This window comes from Boleophthalmus pectinirostris, unplaced genomic scaffold (assembly GCF_026225935.1).
Source record: "Boleophthalmus pectinirostris isolate CB_2022bp ecotype Guang Dong unplaced genomic scaffold, ASM2622593v1 HiC_scaffold_14, whole genome shotgun sequence".
NCBI lineage: Eukaryota > Metazoa > Chordata > Actinopteri > Gobiiformes > Gobiidae > Boleophthalmus > Boleophthalmus pectinirostris.
Window position 1 is genome coordinate 28,366,826 of NW_026571047.1, and position 20,059 is coordinate 28,386,884.

Here is a 20,059-nt window from a genome sequence, read left to right on the forward strand (position 1 = left end):
CGCCATAAAGAAAATTGTGTAGTAAGATTACAACAATTTGACAAAAAACATCTCTGAAGTTTAAGAATACTAAAATATACTACTACTACAACTACAGCAACTACTACTACAACTAACTACTACTGATGACTACTACTACTACTGACTACAACGACTACTACTACTACTAACTGCAACTTCTACCACTACAACTTCTACAACTACAACTTCTACAACTACAACTTCTACAACTACAACTTCTACAACTACAACTTCTACAACTACAACTTCTACAACTACAACTTCTACAGCTACAACTACTACAACTGCTACAACTACTACAACAGCTACAACTACTACTACTACCAACTACTACTAACTACTACTGACGACTACTAATACTACTACTACCACTACAACTGCAACTTCTACTTCTTCTACTAACTACTACTACAACTGCTACTACTAATAATATACTATGTCAATTCAAATATAAGGGAATATAAATACAAGGGAAGTAAGTAAGAATTTCATAGTTTTAAATAGCTTTGAATCTTGAATATTTTTATGCTAAAAATACATTTAAAAATGCTTAAAACTCATTAGTGTAAACAAAGACTGCAAGTGTCCAATCAAAATCATGCAGCCGAGACATAAGACAACAATAACTTCCTTTGAAACCATAAGAAAGTCACGGTAATGTCCCATATTGTCTCAACGGCGTCACCTTCACAACACCATGGACCCCACCCATCCCCACCCAAAAAAACCCCACACCCAGGTCAGACGATGGCAGCACGCCAACCCAGCTCTTGCCAGCCCCCTGCAGAGTCAGTCCCCGCCCCTGAGATACAAGCCCCTCCTCTTCCCCCTGGCCCAGTGCGCCCTATGCCCCGCCCGCCAGCGCCGCCGAGGCCGGGGCAGAGCATAGAGCCGATAGAGGGGCAGAAGAAGTCAAGGTGATATGGTGCGATGTATGTCATGTTTGTTTACGTGAGATTTAGGGCTGCACAATGAGGCTGCGAGAATAATGGACGAAATTAGTTGCCATTTTTTAAGTTTGTTTTTTTTCTATTTTTTATTTACGTTTACATACACATTTATATAATCATGCCTAATTTTACACTAATCTCTCGCTATTTTTGCTACTTATTTTGAATTTATTATCGCCATCTATGTTTTTTTTTTCTGTTTGTTATTATATTATATTGTCGTGTGAGCTACTGTGTCCAAATAATTTCCCTTGTGAATCAGTAAATCAGTCAAATTTGTCTAAGTTTAAGTCTAATTTCCTTCACTAACAACCAAATACAAGCTGCTAACCCTGGAGTTTAGATTTGTACAAATAAATTCTGAAATACACAGGATTCTTGTAGTATCAGTTTTTTTCCCATCAATTCATTTCGAAGTGCTTAAAATGTCAAATTTGAGCAGAATCCTACTTTTCAGACATAAATCGGAAATATTACCGCAATTTGCAAAACTTTTCATAAGGAAGCGCAACCAGATATTTTACCCAACTCTTTCAGACGTACTGCAGAATCCAAAGAAGTGCGCGGTAACCCATTGCAGTCGTATGAATTAGTATGTTAGCCAACTTTAAAAGCTTTCTTGGCATCGCTTCAGTGTCTTTAAGCATGTTTACTGGCATTACGAATAATTAATTTGTTGTAATAAACTTTTATAGCTTCCAACAACGTACACTTATTTTGTTCGTCAAGTACCCAGTGTTTCCCATAGATTTTGTTCAGAATGGGGTGGCACAAATACTTTCGAGATTCATAATTTTCTTTCATTCAACATTTCTGTGTGGTTACTTTTTACGTGAATAACAATACAAGAAGTAACTACGTGAGATTTAGTTATGGCATTGTTAATTTTAGTCTATGGGAGAGAATTTTTAATTATATGGGGGCGCCACCATAGTCTTCTGTATTCATGGGAAACACTATTGCCTTTTCAACCATAGCAATTTTAGTAATATACTCCAAATTAAAAACGCAATTTATGGTTTTAACTATAAACGTGCCATATATTGTGCAGCCCTTTGATTTTAAATGGGGAAATGAGTGATGCTGTGCGAATACTAAGTGGTAGCGGTAAATATAAGAAGCACTTTGTAATGTATTGATCGTCATTAAAACTATGATGTGAATGTGAAGACGTGCGGATAATGTCGCACTTTTGTCGGGATCTCGTAAATGGAAAATGCATGCATGTACAGTTACTACGTGTCTATGATGGTAATGCTGATAACAGGCTGCATGCAAAGAGACTGGGTCCTGTTGGACAAAAGGGGAACGGGCCGCCCCTTTGTGAAGAATGGTGTATGTATTTTAGGGCTGCACTATATCGAAAATAATTGCTGCCTCGAATAGGGCAATTTTTATTTTAAATTTAAGCAGTTTTCTATTAAGTTCTATCTATCTATATTTAAAATCTATTATTCTATTATATTAAGTTGTATTTATATTAAGCTACATTAAATTTAAATGCATATCTATTATCTATGTATTAATGAACCTGTGTCAAAATCGAAACTTTAAAATTAACTTTACTACTTTACTACACAAAATTTTAATGTAAAGTTAATTTACAAGTCCAGTTTCCAGATAATAGAAAGCTTAACCACATATATTCCTCTAGGTATTTTACTAGTTCGACCTAACAATTTCCATTAAATAATAAAGTATAACTTAAACTAAACTTAAAACTTATTTTTAGTTTAAACTAGGACTAATACGAAAATCAACTTTAAGTACTTTAAGCTACAACTCTTTTCCAGTTTAGACAATAAAAAATAAATAAATTATTAGGGCGATAAATAGCGCTGTTATCTTAATTTAGCATTATTAGCTTACATTATGCTAGCGATAATTAGCATTACTAGTGCTAGATAATACTACGCTAGCTCTAAGTTAGCATTTTTTAGCTTTTACTACACTAACAATGATTTAGCTTTGTTAAGCTTATTTTACACTAGTGATAATCTAGCATTATTAACTTTAATTACACTATACTCATAGTTTTGCATTGTGAGCTTATACCTCGCTAAAAACATTTCATCTTACATAATTATCTTACATTATGCTAGTGATAAATTAGCACGGTTAGGTTAGCCTACAATACGCTACTGATAATTTAGCGTTATTAGCTAATACATCTCTAATTCATCTTACATAATTATTTTACATTACAATAGCGCTAATTTAGCATTATTAACATATATCATGCTAACATTAATTTAGCATTGTTAGCTTATACTCCGCTAACTATAATTCATATTACATAATTATTTTACGCTACACTAGCACTAATTTAGCATTATTTGTTTATACCACTCTAACATTAATTTAGTGTTGTTAGCTTATATCCCGCTAACAATTTATCTCACATAATTTTTTACGCTACAATAGCACAAATTTACCATTATTAGTTTAAACCACGCTAACAATAATTTAGCGTTTAGTTTATACACTGCTAACAATAATTCATGTTACATAATTATTTTACGCTAAACTAGCACTAATTTAGCATTATTAGTTTATACCACGCTAACAATAATTAATCTTACATAATTATTTTATGCAACACTAGCACTAATTTAGCATTATTAGTTTATACTATGTTGACATTAATTTAGCATTGTTAGCTTATGTGCTGCTAACAATAATTCATCTTACATAATAATTTTTTACGCTACACTAGCACTAATTTTGCATTATCAATTTATACCACGCTAACATAGATTTAGCGTTGTTAGCGTCTATTCCGCTCCTTTCTGTGCATACAGTGCAGCCCCGTGTTGGTGATAGAGGAGTGGATGGGCGTGTCTCTTGGACGTACCTTCCTGAGCCAGTGAGGCGGTGGAGGAGGCGGCAGCAGCAGAGTTGGTATGCTGCCGGCCCACTATTGGACAGAAATGCTACAGTTGGGAGGGGCTATACAGATAGTTCAGGTGTACCTCGGTCATTTTTTGGTTTTGTTTTGATTTTAACCGAGGGCCTAGAAAGTCACGGGAAGTGCTGCTCCAGCCCGAATGCATCGCGCGAGTTAAGGACGGCGAAAAGACTGGCTGCAAAAACACAACGTAGGAACAAAGCTATCCATGGGTTTGTGAAAAGTTAGAAAAACAAACAAAACCGCCTTCAGAATGTTGAAACCCATGAATTACAAGTTAGCTGTCAGTACAAGGGATTTTTTTTTCTTTGCATGACGGTTAATATTTAGATCTCAGTGCGTTTAAGAAATTTAGTTTTTCATATATATCTTTGACTATAACATCATAAATATGTATAATTCTCAATTCAAATGGGTTTGGGTTGTCGTGTTTTCAAATTTTCAAATATCCTTTTTGCAATACTATCAATCAAATTCTCTAAATTTCTGCAATTTGTAATGAATTTTGGGGGGATTTTGTATCTACAAGTAACTAAACAAAAGCAGGTCCAGTTCTATCTAACCTGCTGAATATGAGACGGCAGACATTTTAGGTTGGAAAATGTAAACAAATACAAAGTAAAGTAAAAATATTCAACCGTCTTCTGTCTGTACACAGGGGCGTTTGACTGGTGGGGGGTAAAGGGTACAGTTTACCCGGGGCCCAATGCAAGTAGGGGCCCCTCACAAAGTCTTCTAATTTGCATTTTACACACTGCAAAAAAGCTTAGCCAAAATTTAAGATATAAACACTTAAATCTATCAAAAAATGACTTAGAAGTAGTGAAATTATCTGTCCATGCAGCAAGATAATTTTACTTGAAAAGTTACAGGGTTCCCACTCTTTTCAAAACTTTTCCATGACTTTTTCATGACCTAAAGTGAATTTTCCATGACATGTGTAGAATTGATCATACTTTTAGGGCTAAATATGAAATTTTAACCCTTTCCACTCACCTTATGGTTTGGTTTTATAATTTTTTAACATTCACAATACTGTCAGTGCATTTATTGTCGTCTCTTTTAAACAAAAAGGCGCATACGTTCAGAAATAATCATAATAGCCTAATGAGAACTTAACAGAACACTGTAGTTGCATGAAAGAGAGACTAAAATTGTATGACTTTTCCAAAACGTTCGTTGATTTTACAAAATTCTATGACCTGAAAAATGACATTTTCAATTTCCACGACTTCTATGACTTTGGGAACCCTGAAGTTATCTTAAAATAAACTACCTTAGGACTAGAATTATCTACTTAATAGTTCTGAAATGGCTTAATCTGAAAACAAGATAAATAACCTGATATAAGTTTAAAAATTTGCAGGGAATTAGACAACTTTTTGTGTAAGCCCACCACGATTTTGTAGACAGGGGCCAGAAATATGCTTTTAGGTGTCTATACAACACCTAAAAGCATAATTATTTGTAGAAAGAATGAAATCTAACCACTGTAAACATATATATTCGCGTCGTTGACTTAATGTTTCGTACTGACAGCAACTTCAGTAGAGCCTCTATTCCAATTGTCAGGCGTAGAGGGTGAGATTTGTAGCCAGTCCACGGCGAAGCTTAGCGCAATACAAATGGGCTAAAGCCAACGGTGCACCCCTGTGGCTCTCTAGGCCCGGAGTTAAAAATATTACCCATCGACCGGCCAATTACTTTCAAAGGCTGAGAACAAGGCTTCAGCGCTAACAACTCACTCTGAGCAACTTAAGAGAAAAGTAAAAACACACAAAACAAAATCTTTACAGAGTCTTCAAGTTGCGCTGCGTAACTTTTCCGGCGGAGGGTCTGCCACCTGCTCGTCACCATGGAGATGTGACAGCTTTCCTTGAATTTTTCTTTTTATTACATCACTGTTTAATGTTTGTAAGTTTTTATATCGTGTTGTGGAAAGAACAATCGTCAACTTGAGTGTGAAGAGCTCTATAAATAAAGATCGACTAATACTAAACTGTGGAACATCAATCAAGCTCATCTCCATGGAGACAAACGAGCGATTCTAGGCCAAGTTACAGGTCAGATCTGCGGAAAGGCGACTCAGCTTACAGTAAGAATGCATGTTTTATTGCTATATTGTCAAAAAATTCCTCCACGGAGATGAGCAGGTAACAGATCCCCCGCCGGAAAAGTCACATAGCGCATCTTTAAACTTTTGTGAAACCAAAATCTTATGTCCCGAAATAAAACGATCTCTCTTTTTTTTTTTTTTTTTAAGCTCCACTCTCGCACATGCACAAGTCCAGGGCAGCCTCATTCGTCCACACAAACAAGAGGAGAGACAAGTTAGACAGAAGACGGACATCCACAATCACGTTTTTAGTTAACAAAGATTAGACAAAACAGAGACACAGAATTCATATATTAGTTTACTCATGTTAATAGGTTATATAATAGTACCATGTTTGGTCTGGTGTCGTACATAGGGTTATAGAAAGTAAGAATTTAAGGTGCCACTTCAGTTCTTTTTAAAATACAAGCTACATACTGGCTTCACTAATAATAACAATCAACATTTTCTGTCTTTTTTGTGTGTTTTAGATAAGTAAAAAGTGGACTATACCCAATTTCTCTAAAGTATAAGATTATTAAAGGTCCTGTATTACGCAAAATTTACTCTTGTGAGCTTTAAGTCATGTTAAAATGCTATAACAAAGGGTGTAACGGTACATGTATTCGTGCCGAACCGTTGCAGTACGGGATGTTCGGTTCGGTGCAATTTGTGTTTGTTTACATCCCGCCACTACATGTGCAGCTACACGAAAGGCTCGGCTCTTTAATATTCAGAGCAAACTCGTTCGTGATTGGGGTGGCAATGTTTCCAGCAGCGCTTTATATTTAGGGCGACCACCTTGACGATGATGTCCCTCTGAACCACATGAATCCTCGCAAAACTACGGTCTTCGCTCCTCACTTTCTCTGCCCCGCTACTGTAGACACTGTGGATAAGTTTGTTTTTCTGGCCAAAAATATGAAGATTGAGTAAAACTTCATGCTGGAACTGTTTGTGCTGCTCTTTACTTTTTGAAAAGTTTTGTTTATTGTTTACAAGTCATTTATTTTTTATAATATTTCATACATTTGTTGCTTATTTCAGAATATTTCATTTAAACTTATTAGTATTACCAAGCAGCACTTTGCATTTATATTATTTTCCCGTTTGTATAATGTTAAAACAAATCAGGCGCCATTCGGAAAAACTGTTGTTGTGTCCTTAGGCAAGGCACTTCACCCTCATTGCCGAGTATGAAAGTGGTGTGTGTGTGAGTGATGGTGGCGGTCGGATTGGCAGCCTCGCTTCCGTCAGTCTGTCCCAGGGCAGCTGTGGCTACAGTAGTAGTTTACCACCACCGTGTCTGGGGTTAATGAATAAAGCTCTGTAAAGCGTCTTTGAGTGTCCAAAAAAGCGCTATATAAAACTGACGCATTATTATTTTTATTATTAAATTGTTGGTTTAATAAAAACACGAATAAACAACAAGAAAATGGGTTTGTATTTTGTTTACGGTTTTGTAAATCGAAGTACGTACCAAACCGTGATTTTTGTACCGTTACACCCCTAGCTGTTACATAATCAAAAACATAGCTGGAGTTGTGTTTTGTTTACAGTCTGAGAGCCGAAATATCCAAAATTTGCTTTAAACAAGTGTGAATCAAACAAAACACAACTCTGTCTATGTTTGTGATGAAGAAACAACATTAAAACAGATTTAAAAAACAGCGTAATATGGGCCCTTTAAGACAAGAAGATTCTAACTGCTGAATTTGAATCGTGGCTAAGATATGCTAACAGGCTAATACGCTAATGTGCCAACTCATTTCCCGGTAGCATTTGCATAATATTGCTAATATCTGTAATAAAATGCAATAAATTCTAATTCCTGAGCTATGTTAATGCTATCAATATGACTAACACATGGCACCATTGTATCCGTGCATCCAGTGTTAAACCAAAGCCAAATAAGGCTAAACGGAAGATGTACTTGAAACCTACAGACTACTAGCTGCTGCACATGCTAACTGTTAATAATAATAATAATAGCGCTATAAGATAAAAAAATATTAGTATGTATTAGTCCAAACACAAAGATATCGAATGAATTGTTAAACTTTTAATTTAAAGTCTTGAAAAAATAAAGTGTTAGGCACCAAAAAGCCAAAGTAGCACAAAAGGTACTTGCACCACATTTTGAGAACCACCTGTCTATAACATAAAGCAAGGCACTCATTACAACACGAATCTATAGCACTGAATTTCACAGTTTATTGTTGTGAATAGGCCTGTCACAATAACTCCTACATCGACTATAGTTTAATGTATATATAAAAAAAAAAAAAAAATACACCGAAATATTTAGGTTTGTATATTTTTTGTGGTATTTGCTTCTAATCTAACCAAAATACTACAACACGTGAACTACAGAGGCTCAAATAACTACAGAACTATTATTAATTAACAATATTTACTCGCAAATACATTTATTGAGATGTTTTAAGCAAAATTTGTTACACCACAGTACAGATATAATGTAAAATTATTATAAAAACGTCTATTATCTGGCTTTTGTGTGGTCCTCTGTGTCTATTTGTTTATTTATTTGACTTATTTACTCCTATTTTTTGATTTTTATGATTTTGCTTTTAATTAATTTTACTGGTTTTATTATTTTAGGACTGGTATGACCAAATTTTAGCAATTTACCTTTTTTTGCCTTCCTCATTTTGTTTGTAAAATGTGATATATAAATAAAGTGGATTTGGATTTAAATTTAAAAGCAGCTCTTAGGGTCAAAATAAGACCACTCTACGTATCTAATCACACCAACACAAGGAAGTAATGTTGGTGCGCGGTTAGCCTGCTAGTTGTTTTTAGCATCACCGTGACCATAAAACTCTGCTTTAGTGTCTGAAGGTTGTGAAAAGCGCTTATAAACTCGGTGAATAATTACGACACTTTGAACGTGTAAGGTAAGTGAGGAATAACTTTGGACCACTGCAACCTGTATAAAATGATCTACCGTATTTTTCAGACTATAAGGCACACCGGATTATAAGGCGCAATATCAATAATGTTGAATTCTCTTGTCTATTTTCATACATAAGGCGCACCGGATTATAAGGCACATTAAGCGAAACAAACGGACGACACTTGAGACTGATCCCTTAGTCCAGGCGTCCACGATCCATCGGCAGATCGTGGCGTAATTCGCCCGGCGTTGCCTCCCTGTCTTGGTGAATGTGGATTATGAATGTGAATGTGGGTGGATAACTTTGAAAGTTTGTTTGTTTATTTCCTACGAGGACGACCCAAACATACACTGAGTAATAATGTGTTTAATGCAGCTTTGCGCACATTTGGTTACGTTTTACAGAAACAAAACTTAAAACCACATGACTAATTTGCATAAACTATAACGGAGGCTTGTGACTACAGTAGCCATAATTCTCCAATACTCCATCAAGTGGTGCGGCTTCGTAGTTTACTAAAGTCGTACTAAAACATTTTGACAGATCTTTGAGCGCCACGTACCACATAAAATCAGTTCGAGGTCAGTAAGCACAACCAGAATTAATACATACATAAGTGAAAATTAAAGGATTTTAAGTGCGCCTTGTAGTCCGAATAATACGGTAGTTCTGTTTTTCACATTTTTAAAACAGTAAAAAGCAGGTACGGCGCTTTTAAAACAGTCTAAACATTCGCTCACCATTATACATAAACATTATTGCTCTACAGTTTTGCGTATCGATGTTTTACCAAAAGCGAAACTTGAAATCGTGTTTAAAAATATTGTTATTGTGACAGGCCTAGTTGTAAGTAGCAGCAGCAGCAGCAGTACACACATCAACATGGTGTATTTATAAAGTAATGTCTGTGTTTGTGTGTGTGTGTGTGTGTGTGTGAGGGGGAGGGAGAGGGGGAGGGAGGGAGGGGGAGAGAGGGAGAGGGGGATGGAGGGAGAGGAGGTGTAGAGGACTCTAGCCGCTCTCCTTCCTCCTGTGTTGTTGCGTTGGAGGCTCAGGGCCAAGGGCACACCCACCTGAGAAGTTTCTGGACACCAGCATGGTGGTGAGGATGGCTCCCTAGAGGAGAGAGAGAGAGAGAGAAAGAGAGGAGGAGGGAAGGAGGAGAGACGAAAAGAAGGAGGGAGGGATGAAGGGAGAGATAAAGAGAGGGAAAGAAAGAAAGAAGGAAAGAAAAAGACAGAGACAGAGGGAGAGAGAAGGAGAAAACGCAAGAGAAGAGGATGAAAATAAAGAGTGGGAGGAGGAAGGAGGGAGAGAGGGAGAGGAGGAGTAAGACGAGGAGACGGGAGAAAGGAGGAGAAAGAGAGAGACGAGGAGGAGGGAGAGAAAGATAGAGAGAAGTGAATGAAAAGAAAGAGGGAGGAGGAAGGAGGGACAGAAAGAGAAGGAAGAGGAGGAGGGAGAGAAAGACATACAGAGAGAGAAGCGGATGAAAAGAAAGAGGGGGGAGGAAGGAGGGATAGAAAGAAAAGGAAGAGGAGAGGGAAAGAAAGAGATACAGAGAGAAGCAGATGAAAAGAAAGAGGGAGGAGGAGGGAGGGATAGAGAGAAGGAAGAGGAGGAGGGAGAGAAAACAAGAGAAAGCAAAAAAGAAAGAGAAGGAAGGAGGGATAGAATGAGAAGGAAGAGGAGGAGGAGGAAGAGAAAGAGAGAATGAGAGAGAAAGTCAGAAGCAGATGAAAAGAAAGAAAGTGAGGAGGAAGGAGGGATAGAAAGAGAAGTAAAAGGATTAGGGAGAGAAAGAGAGAAGCAGATGAAAAGAAACCGAGAAAAAAGGAGTGATAGAAAGAGAAGGAAGAGGTGGAGGGAGAGAAAAAGCATATTTTGGTTTTAGAACAATAAAGCTTTGAGTGTTTTAAAAGAAAAACTAGTGACTGTTTTTTTTTTTTTTCCTGCACTATAAACTCACTTAATGTAGAAAAATGAAAATAAACTACAGCTGTCAATCAATTAAAAACAACAACACATTAATCACACTTTTATACATTAGCACATTTCTCTACATTTTTATATAATTTATACATTAACAACATTATCCGCTCTAAACTGAAGCACTTAAAACACAAGAAAATTATTTATTAATTATTTGGTCATTATTTCTCAGAGAATCTGTCGCTTCAGCTAAAAGATAAAGTCCATATATTTTCTTACATTAATTGCCGCATTAAAGAGTAAACGTTGTTCAGTTAAAGGTGCACTGTGTAACTTTTTGGTTGCTGGTCCGTCACCTGCTTGTTTCCATGGAGATGTCATTGTTCTGCCTGGAATGTTCCGCAGTGTGACATTAAACAGCTCTAGTTTACATTTATTCAGTTACAGGTGGTTTTACAGCTCAAAAATGTCTACAAAAACAGGGATTCTGACTGTGAGCGGGGTCGCCTCGCCGCAGATCTGACCTGTAACTTGGTCTGGTTTGGTTGACAATAGAAAGGTTTAATGCCGTACTGTGAAACATTTGACGGACCCCTCCACCAGAATAGTTACACAATGGGGGGTTGAGACCCTGACTGGGACTGAGACCGAGACCAGACCACTGAGACCGGGACTGAGACCGGGACTGAGGCCAAGACTGAGGCCAAGACTGAGGCCAAGACTGAGGCCGGGACTGGACTAGAGCCAAGACTGAGAAGACCGACTGAGGCCAAGACTGAGACTAAGAGCGGGACGGACGGGACTGAGACCAGGAGACCAGGATGAGACCGGGAGACGGGACTGAGACCGGGACTGAGACCGGGACTGAGACCGGGACTGAGACCGGGACTGAGACCAGGACTGAAAGGGACAGACTGAGACCGGGAGACCAGACTGAGACTGAGGACTGAGAGGGACTGAGACAGGACCAGACCGACTGAGATGACGGACTGAGGACCGGACTGAGACTGAGGCCGGGACTGAGGCCTGAGATCAACTGAGACAGGACTGAGGACTGAGGACTGAGGGATGACCGGGACTGAGACTGGGACTGGGACTGGAACTGGGAACGAGATCGGGACCTAGACGGGACTGAGACCGGGACTGAGACCGGGACTGAGACCGGGAATGGAAAACAGACGTTATCTGTGTTTTCCATTTTTCATTTAAACACAAAATCGAAAAACTGAAAAAAAAAACGTTATTTGTTTTTTCATTTTGGTTTTGGAGACAAATAATGAAGAAAATTGTTGTTTTTTTCATTTTCTTATTTTTGGTTTTATTTTGAAAAAGGAATGAACGAATGACACACGGATTCTGTATCGATATATCATATTTTTTGGTATATTTTACTAAATTATTTTGTTACAGCCACAGTTTTGTCGCTCGTTCAGTTGAAGGAAACTCGTTTATGCGACACATTTGACATTTTTACTGTTTTGTTGAATAAAATGTTTGTGTTTCATTTTCACTTTGCACAAGAAGCGGTTTAAGAAAGACTTTTCGTATCACAGCCATGATTTAGCTTTAGTTACACAATGCTCCTTTACGACTTTAATCATTTCTAGACTCGTTTAGACCTGGTCGAGTTCCTTTTTATCATTTTAAAGGAGAAGGATAAAGAAAGTTAGTCATAATATTGTTGTTTCAAAGGTCTTTTCGAGTCACGATAAACAGATATTAGGAGGTGGGCGGGCACGACGGCTCATACAATAAACATGGTAAAAAAAAAAAAAAAAAAACTCACCTAATGGAAAATAAACCGTAGAGCAAACATTGACAGAGCTGTGGAAATGAATCATAAATAATAGAGGAGAAAGTACCTTGAGTTTTCTGCGAGCGTTGAATTTGCGGAGACACTCCACGGTCTCCTGTCTGTGCATCATGGAAGCCACTGTGGACCGGTGCTGTGGAGGGACAATAAACATGAGCGTGGACGTTACAAACAGATTTAAAACACAATGTTGAATAATTATATAACAGCCATTCACTTTACATGACATTATAGAAGAGTAGATGCCTTTAAACTGAGCTGGAGGACAGATCATAGGAGGAATTTTGGCTTTTAAATGTCAGATTCCAGATGTTTTGACCTGTTTTTGAGGTTTAACTCTTTTCCCCCATGAAGACGACATTTGACGACCCCCTTTGTTTCCTTAATGACGTGTTTTGGCACCTCCGCTGTGTCACTAAAGACGTGATTTGACGACCATTAGAAACGGCTCGGCGTTAGGTGGGGGCCACTGCAACCCACACAAGGCTGACCAATAGGATTCAAGGACACGTTTTCGCCGATTTTTTCCGAAGTTTAACGAAGTAGTGACGATTGTAGCTTCCGAAAAAAAACACACAACATAAAACACGTGCAATGGAAAGATTGCGTATTTTATGGAGAAGTTTGGAGAAAGTGACTTTTATAGGCGAGTTTCTTTGTTGACAAAAGCGCGCGTTGCATTCTGGGAATTATTTTGGTCGGCGGCAAGAAACACTAATTCAACATGACGGACGGAGCGAGAAAGCACGTAAAGGGTATTGATCCTGGTTATTTATCCAGTCTAACGGCAGAGGACCCAAGACCATTTGACCAGAAATTGGTCATAAGCATCGATGGAGCCAAATCACCCTTTTCAACCCCGACAAAAGGTGGACCAAACCAAATTTCTGTTCTGAATCGCCAACTACCTGGACAAATATTCACTTTGGCGACATCCACAATGACTTGGTGGAAACTCCTGGGCCATTCACAGCAGAAAAGATGAAAACCTCCAAGAGTCTCGATGTGTTGTTGAACTTGTCGAAGTCCACGGTTTGTTAGGATCTTCTACGTTTGCTCTGCGGATGTTTGAAAGTCGTTTAATTCGCCGTTAGCGGTTCTTTTCACTCAGAATATGAAAAAGACATTTTCCTTCTTCCGTGCTTCTATTTGTGCATCCGATAATGCAGCAGGAATTTACCATTATCGGGGATAAATACGCGAGGTTACGCACTGTGTTTTGACGCTATCCTGTTTCTTGCCTCCGACCAAAATATTTCCCAGCATGCAACGCGGGCTTTTAATAACAATGACGTCAGCTGAAACTCGCCTATAGATTTCAACGTGATGATGAAGTTGATTATAAAGTGGAAAACAGCGACTTTCGGAGAGTGAAACTTGAGAGTGAAACCCTAACCCGAAATCTGGATGTTTCTCAGGTGAGTCCTTTGAAATATTTCAGTCTTTTTTTCCAAGATGCAATGTATGACAGAATTGCTACAGAAACAAACGCTTATGTGGAGCTCTGCGCACGAGAAAGTAACCAAGATGACAAATACTGGACACACACTGACAACATTATAACATCAATAGATGCCCCTTAAGGTAAAAATTCAATCAAAAATGCATGATTATCGTAAGTTAAAAATACTTTAAAACATAAAATTAAAACAGCAAGTTTGTGAACTCAGTCTCTCACAAGGTTAACCATTTGTGGAGTTCATATTTATATAAAAAGACTGATAAAAACTGTCCAAATACAGCACAAATTATGGAGAATGTCACAGTAATTTTCTCTGTTGATAAAAAAACAACTAATTATAGATTAAATATAGTTACTTCTATATGTTTAAGACAATATTACAAGCTTAAAGTCTGATCTGTTTTACCAAATGTTCTGTCCTCCAGCTGAAATTATAACTTAAAAAAACACGAGCGCCACATATCCGGCCCTGCGCTGTAAGTGCCCCCTGAATGATTGAAGAAGTGGGCGGAGCTTGTACTTACGCAGACCCATGGGTGCTTGAGGGCCTGTTCCGCGGTGATCCTCTTGGCCGGGTTTATGGTCAACATCTGGTTGATCAGGTTCTTCGCCTCGGGAGTCACTGTGTCCCACTCCGGAGAAGGGAACTGAAAAAGAACATGTTTGTGTTAGTGAAAGAAAGTCAAGCAGCCAAAACTGTCCACATAAAGATAATTCACTACATATGGGAGCGGGTGATTTGACAAAAAAGGATTATTATGATTTGGGTTTGGGTTTTAAGGGTGCACTGCGTAACTTTTCTTGTGGAGAGTCCGTCAAATGCTCTTCTCCATGTAGCGGTGCGCAAAAATATTGAAATGTCGATATATCGTATTGTTTAATGTGATGGTACAGTATCGATATCAGGGGCTGCTCTGCTTCATTGTTTTTTCAAAATAAAACCAAAAATAAGAAAACAAAAAAAACAGCTATTTTATTCATTATTTGTCTCCAAAATCTAAATGAAAAAAAAAAGGTTAATGGCCGTTTCCAGTTTCCGTGACTTAAACTGCGATGCCGGACTTTTGCGCCGCAAACGGACAGAACCGGGACTGAGACCGGGACTGAGACCGGGACTGAGACCGGGACTGAGACCGGGACCAGATAGTGACCAGACCTGGACTGAGACTGGGACCAGACTGGGAACAAACCGACACCAGACCAGGACTGAGACCAGACCGGGAATGGGAAACAGCCATTATCCAGTTTTCCATTATTACTTTAAACATAAAATCAAAAACTGAAAAAAAAAAACGATTCGTTATCTGTTTTTTCATTTTAGTTTTGGAGACAAATAATAAAGAAAACAGCTGTACACGGATTCTGTATCAAATTATCGCAAGTCACAAGTATTTTTTGGTATATTTTACTAAATTATTTAGTTACAGAGCTACAGTTTTGTTGCTTGTTACAACACATTTGACATTTTCACTGTTTTGATGATGAAAATGTTTGTGTTTCATATGAACTTTGCACAAGAAGTGGTTTAACAAAGACTTTTAGTATCACAGACTTGATTTAACCTTGATTTTTTACTGAACCGTATCAAATCTATTTGAAATATATCGTATCGAATCGAAAGCTCACTGTATCGAGGTATGTATTGTATCGGCAACTTCTTAATGACACCCAGCCCAATCTCCATGGCGATGTTGTTTTGCCCAGAATGTTTCACAGTATGGCATTAAACTTTTCTATCTTCACAGAAATCAAACTGGAGCAAGTTAAAGGTCAGGTCTGTGGAGAGGCCCACTCAGTCAGTATGTCTGTTTTCTAGATATTTAATTGAATAAATGTAAAATAAAGCTGTTTAATGACATACTATGGAACATTCCAGCCCAGGCAAGATAATTATAGAAACAAGCAGGCGACGGACCCCCGCTTCTAGAAGTAACACGTCTCCTATATCATTCCATGAAAACAGAAAAGTAAAACCACATTTTGGAACATTCTCCATGAAGATATGAAAGTTGTATGTCATGTTGGAATATAATGGGCAAAGGAATTACCGTGGAAACAAGGAGGCCAAATAAGGTTTGTGGAAATGTAAGACTGCTCAGTACAATATAAAAAATAATAAATAAAAATATAAATAAATTGCAACAATATAAAAATAAAAATAACAATATAATAAATAATACAAAAATAATAGAAAATAAAAATACATTCTTGTCCCTTGCACTTTATGCCTTTTGCACTATTTACTATTTATACTAGCATAATTTATTTATCTGTGGTGACTGTAGTGGTAGATTATGTCATATGTTGTTTCTGTGAACGTAAATGTTGTCCTGTCTGGTGCTATAGAGAGAAACATCATTTCGATGTCTCGTACATGTGAAGAAATTGACAATAAAGCTCATTTGAACTTTGAAAATGGAATAAAAAATCATTCTGAACTCGTCTATCGATGAAGCTCGATCTTTTAAAGGCCGAACTGCGGAGCATCTCGAGCCAAAAGCAATAACATCTCCATCAAGACAAGCGGATGACAGGCTCAAAAAGTTACATCATGCACCTTTAAATACCAATCAACTTTGTCGTGAAAATCGATCAAAACTATAGACCCGAGTTCGCAGTAATCGGACTTGGACAGGAGGAACCATTTGTGGAGATGGGTATTTCAGGTCTTCAAATTTAGGGCATTAAATATGAATGAGCCCAAATAGAGAGGAGCTGTGTTGTGTTTTGCGGACGGGGCAGAGTGGATTATGGAGATGAATAAGTCTAATGCCATACTGTGGAACATTCCAGGCTGTATCTCCACCAGAAAAGTTACAAAAAGTATGAGCCAAAATAAAGAAGAGGAGTGTTGTTCTTTGGTGCATTTTGTGTATTTTAAGTGCATTATATAACTTTTCTGGCGGAGGATCTCTCAAACGCTCGTCTCCATGGAGATGTTAAACCTTCTTATCTTCATGGACACCAAACCAGACCAAGCTACAGGTCAGATCTGTGGAGAGGCGACCCCGCTCACAGTCAGAATGTCTGTTTTTGTAGGGGTTTTTGAGCTTTAAAACCACTTGTAATTGAATAAATGTAAGGTAGAGCTGTTTTTAATGTCATACTGTGGAACATTCCAAGCAGTGACATCCCCATAGAAACAAGCAGGTGACAGACCCCCAACCAAAAAGTTACACAGTGCATCTTTACTTATGAATGAAGCCAAAATAGAGGAGTCATGTTGTTTTTTGTGTGTTTTAAGTGCATTATATAACTTTTCTGGCAGAGGATCTCTCAAATGCTCGTCTCCATGGAGATGTTAAACCTTCTTATCTTCATGGAGACCAAACCAGACCAAGTTACAGGTCAGATCTGTGGAGAGGCAACACCACTCACAGTCAAAATCCCCATTTTTCTTGGTATTTTTTGAGCTTTAAAACCACTTGTAATTGAATAAATGTAAGGTAGAGCTGTTTTTAATGTCATACTGTGGAACATTACAAGCAATGACATCTCCATAGAAACAAAAATGTGACAGAAACCCAACCAAAAAGTTACACAGTGTATCTTTAATTACTTATGAATGAAGCCCAAATAGAGGAGTCATGTTGTTTTTTTGTGTATTTTAAGTGCATTATATAACTTTTCTGGCAGAGGGTCTCTCAAACGCTCGTCTCCATGGAGATGTTAAACCTTCTTATCTTCTTGGACACCAAACCAGACCAAGTTACAGCTCAGATCTATGGAGAGGCAATGCCGCTCACAGTCAGAATTCTTGTTTTTCTAAGGATTTTTGAGCTATAAAACCACTTGTAATTGAATAAATGTGGTGGTAAAGGTGTTTTTAATGTCATACTGTGGAACATTCCAAGCAATGACATCTCCATAGAAACAAAAATGTGATGGAAACCCAATCAAAAAGTTACACGGTGAATCTTTAATTGTGAATTAAGCCCAAAAGAGAGAAGTCATGTTGTTTTTTTGTGTATTTTAAGTGCATTATATAACTTTTCTGGCAGAGGGTCTCTCAAACGCTCGTCTCCATGGAGATGTTAAACCTTCTTATCTTCATGGAGACCAAACCAGACCAAGTTACAGCTCAGATCTATGGAGAGGCAATGCTGCTCACCATCAGAATATATATTTTTCTAGGGATTTTTGAGCTATAAAACCATTTGTAATTAAATAAATGTATGGCAAAGGTGTTTTTAATGTCATACTGTGGAACATTCCAAGCAATTATATATTAATAGAAACAAACAGGTGATGGACATCTAATCAAAAAGTTACACAGTGCATCTTTAATTGTGAATCAAGCCCAAATAGAGGAGTCATGTTGTTTTTTGTGTATTTTAAGTGCAATGTGTAACTTTTCTGGTGGAGATGTTGGTCTCCATGGAGATGTTAAACCTTCTTATCTTCATGGAGAACAAACCAAACCAAGTTACAGGTCAGATATGCGGAGAGGCGTTGCCGCTCAGAGTCAAAATGCTTGTTTTTCTCTGAATTTTTGAGCTATAAAACCACCTGTAATTGAATAAATGTGGCGGTAAAGGTGTTTTTAATGTCACACTGTGGAACTTTCCGGGCAAGGCAATGACATCTCCATAGAAACAAGCAGGTGAGGGACCCCCGGCCAAAAAGCTACACGGTGCGTCTTTACTAGAGAGGAGCCGAGTTGATTACGGAGATGAGTTTGCGCATCTCAGCGGAAAAAAGACGCAGGTGACGGACCCTCCGCCAGAAAAGTTCCACGGCGCGTCTTTAATTACGAACGAAGCCCGAACGGCGGAGAGGAGTTGTGTTTTGTGGACAGAGCGGAGTGGATTGTGGGAGACGGAGGCAGGCCCGGACACTTCGGCGTGTCTGTGTGTCTCTCGCAGACACAGCCCTCTGCAATGCGTCAGGGAGACTCCGATAGGATCAATAGCTTTGGACCAATTGGACTCTATTAAACATTCAAAAAGTGCTTAGCAAACCCCTGCACTGCACCCGCACAAACATACACCTACTGAAGAGCGAGGGAAGGCGAGGGAGGGAGGGAAGGAGGGAAGGAAGAAGGGAGGAAGGAAGGGAGGAAGGAAGGGGGGAGGAGAGAGAGAGACAGAGGGGGGGTGGAGGAAAAAGGGAAGAGAGCGTGACAAAGAGACAGAGTAGGAGGAGAGAGATGGGGGAGAAGGAAAGAGTAGAGACAGAGAGAGAGAAAGACAAAGAGAGAGAGAGAGTGAAAGAGAGAGAGAGAGAGAGAGAGAGAGAGAGAGAGACAGAGAGAGACCAACAGAGAGAGAGAGAGAGAGAGAAAAACAAAGAGAGAGAGAGAGAGAGAGAGAGAGACAGAGAGAGAGACAGAGAGAGAGAGAGAGAGAGAGAGAGAGAGAGAGACAAAACAGAGAGAGACAGAGAGAGAGAGAGAGAGAGAGAGAAAGAAAACAAGAGAGAGACAGAGAGAGAGAGAGAGAGGAGAGAGAGGACCGATAGAGAGAGACAGAGACAAAGACAGAGTGTGACAGAGAGAGAGAGACCGAGAGAGAGAGAGAGAGAGAAAGAGACAAAGACAGAGAGTGACAGAACAGAGAGTGACCGATAGAGACAGAGAGAGAGAAGACAGAGACAGAGAGAGACAGAGAGAGAAAGAAAGAAGGAGAGAGAGAGAGACAGAGACAGAAGACGAGAGACAGAGACAAAGACAGAGAGTGACAGAGAGAGAGAGAGAGAGAGAGAGAAAAGACAGAGAAGAGAGAGAGAGAGTGACAGAGAGAGAGAGAGAGAGAGAGAGAGAGACCGATAGAGAGAGACAGAGACAAAGACAGAGGGTGACAGAGAGAGAGAGACCGAGAGAGAGAGAGAGACAAAAAGAGAGAGAGAGAGAGAGAGAGAGTGACAGAGAGAGAGAGAGAGAGAGAGAGAGAGACAAAGAGAGAGACAGAGACAAAGACAGAGGGTGACAGAGAGAGAGAGAGAGAGATGGAGGAAAAAGG

General features: G+C 38.7%; 1 protein-coding gene across 24 annotated transcripts in view; it reads right to left on the bottom strand.

The window, feature by feature from the left end:
* The window catches only part of LOC110159519 (calcium/calmodulin-dependent protein kinase type II subunit gamma), a 207,204-nt gene that overhangs the window by 39,108 nt on the left and 148,037 nt on the right, over positions 1-20,059 (bottom strand). For 18 of the 24 annotated variants that reach the window (XM_055150344.1, XM_055150331.1, XM_055150343.1 and 15 more), the window contains exons 10-13: positions 14,624-14,746; positions 12,687-12,770; positions 9,966-10,008; positions 3,826-3,888 (exon numbers count right to left, since the gene is read on the bottom strand). In XM_055150344.1, the coding sequence (XP_055006319.1) occupies positions 3,826-3,888; positions 9,966-10,008; positions 12,687-12,770; positions 14,624-14,746 (313 nt within the window). The remainder of the gene's footprint in view (positions 1-3,825; positions 3,889-9,965; positions 10,009-12,686; positions 12,771-14,623; positions 14,747-20,059) is intronic. The other 6 variants (XM_055150345.1, XM_055150335.1, XM_055150332.1 and 3 more) reach the window with 1 other exon arrangement.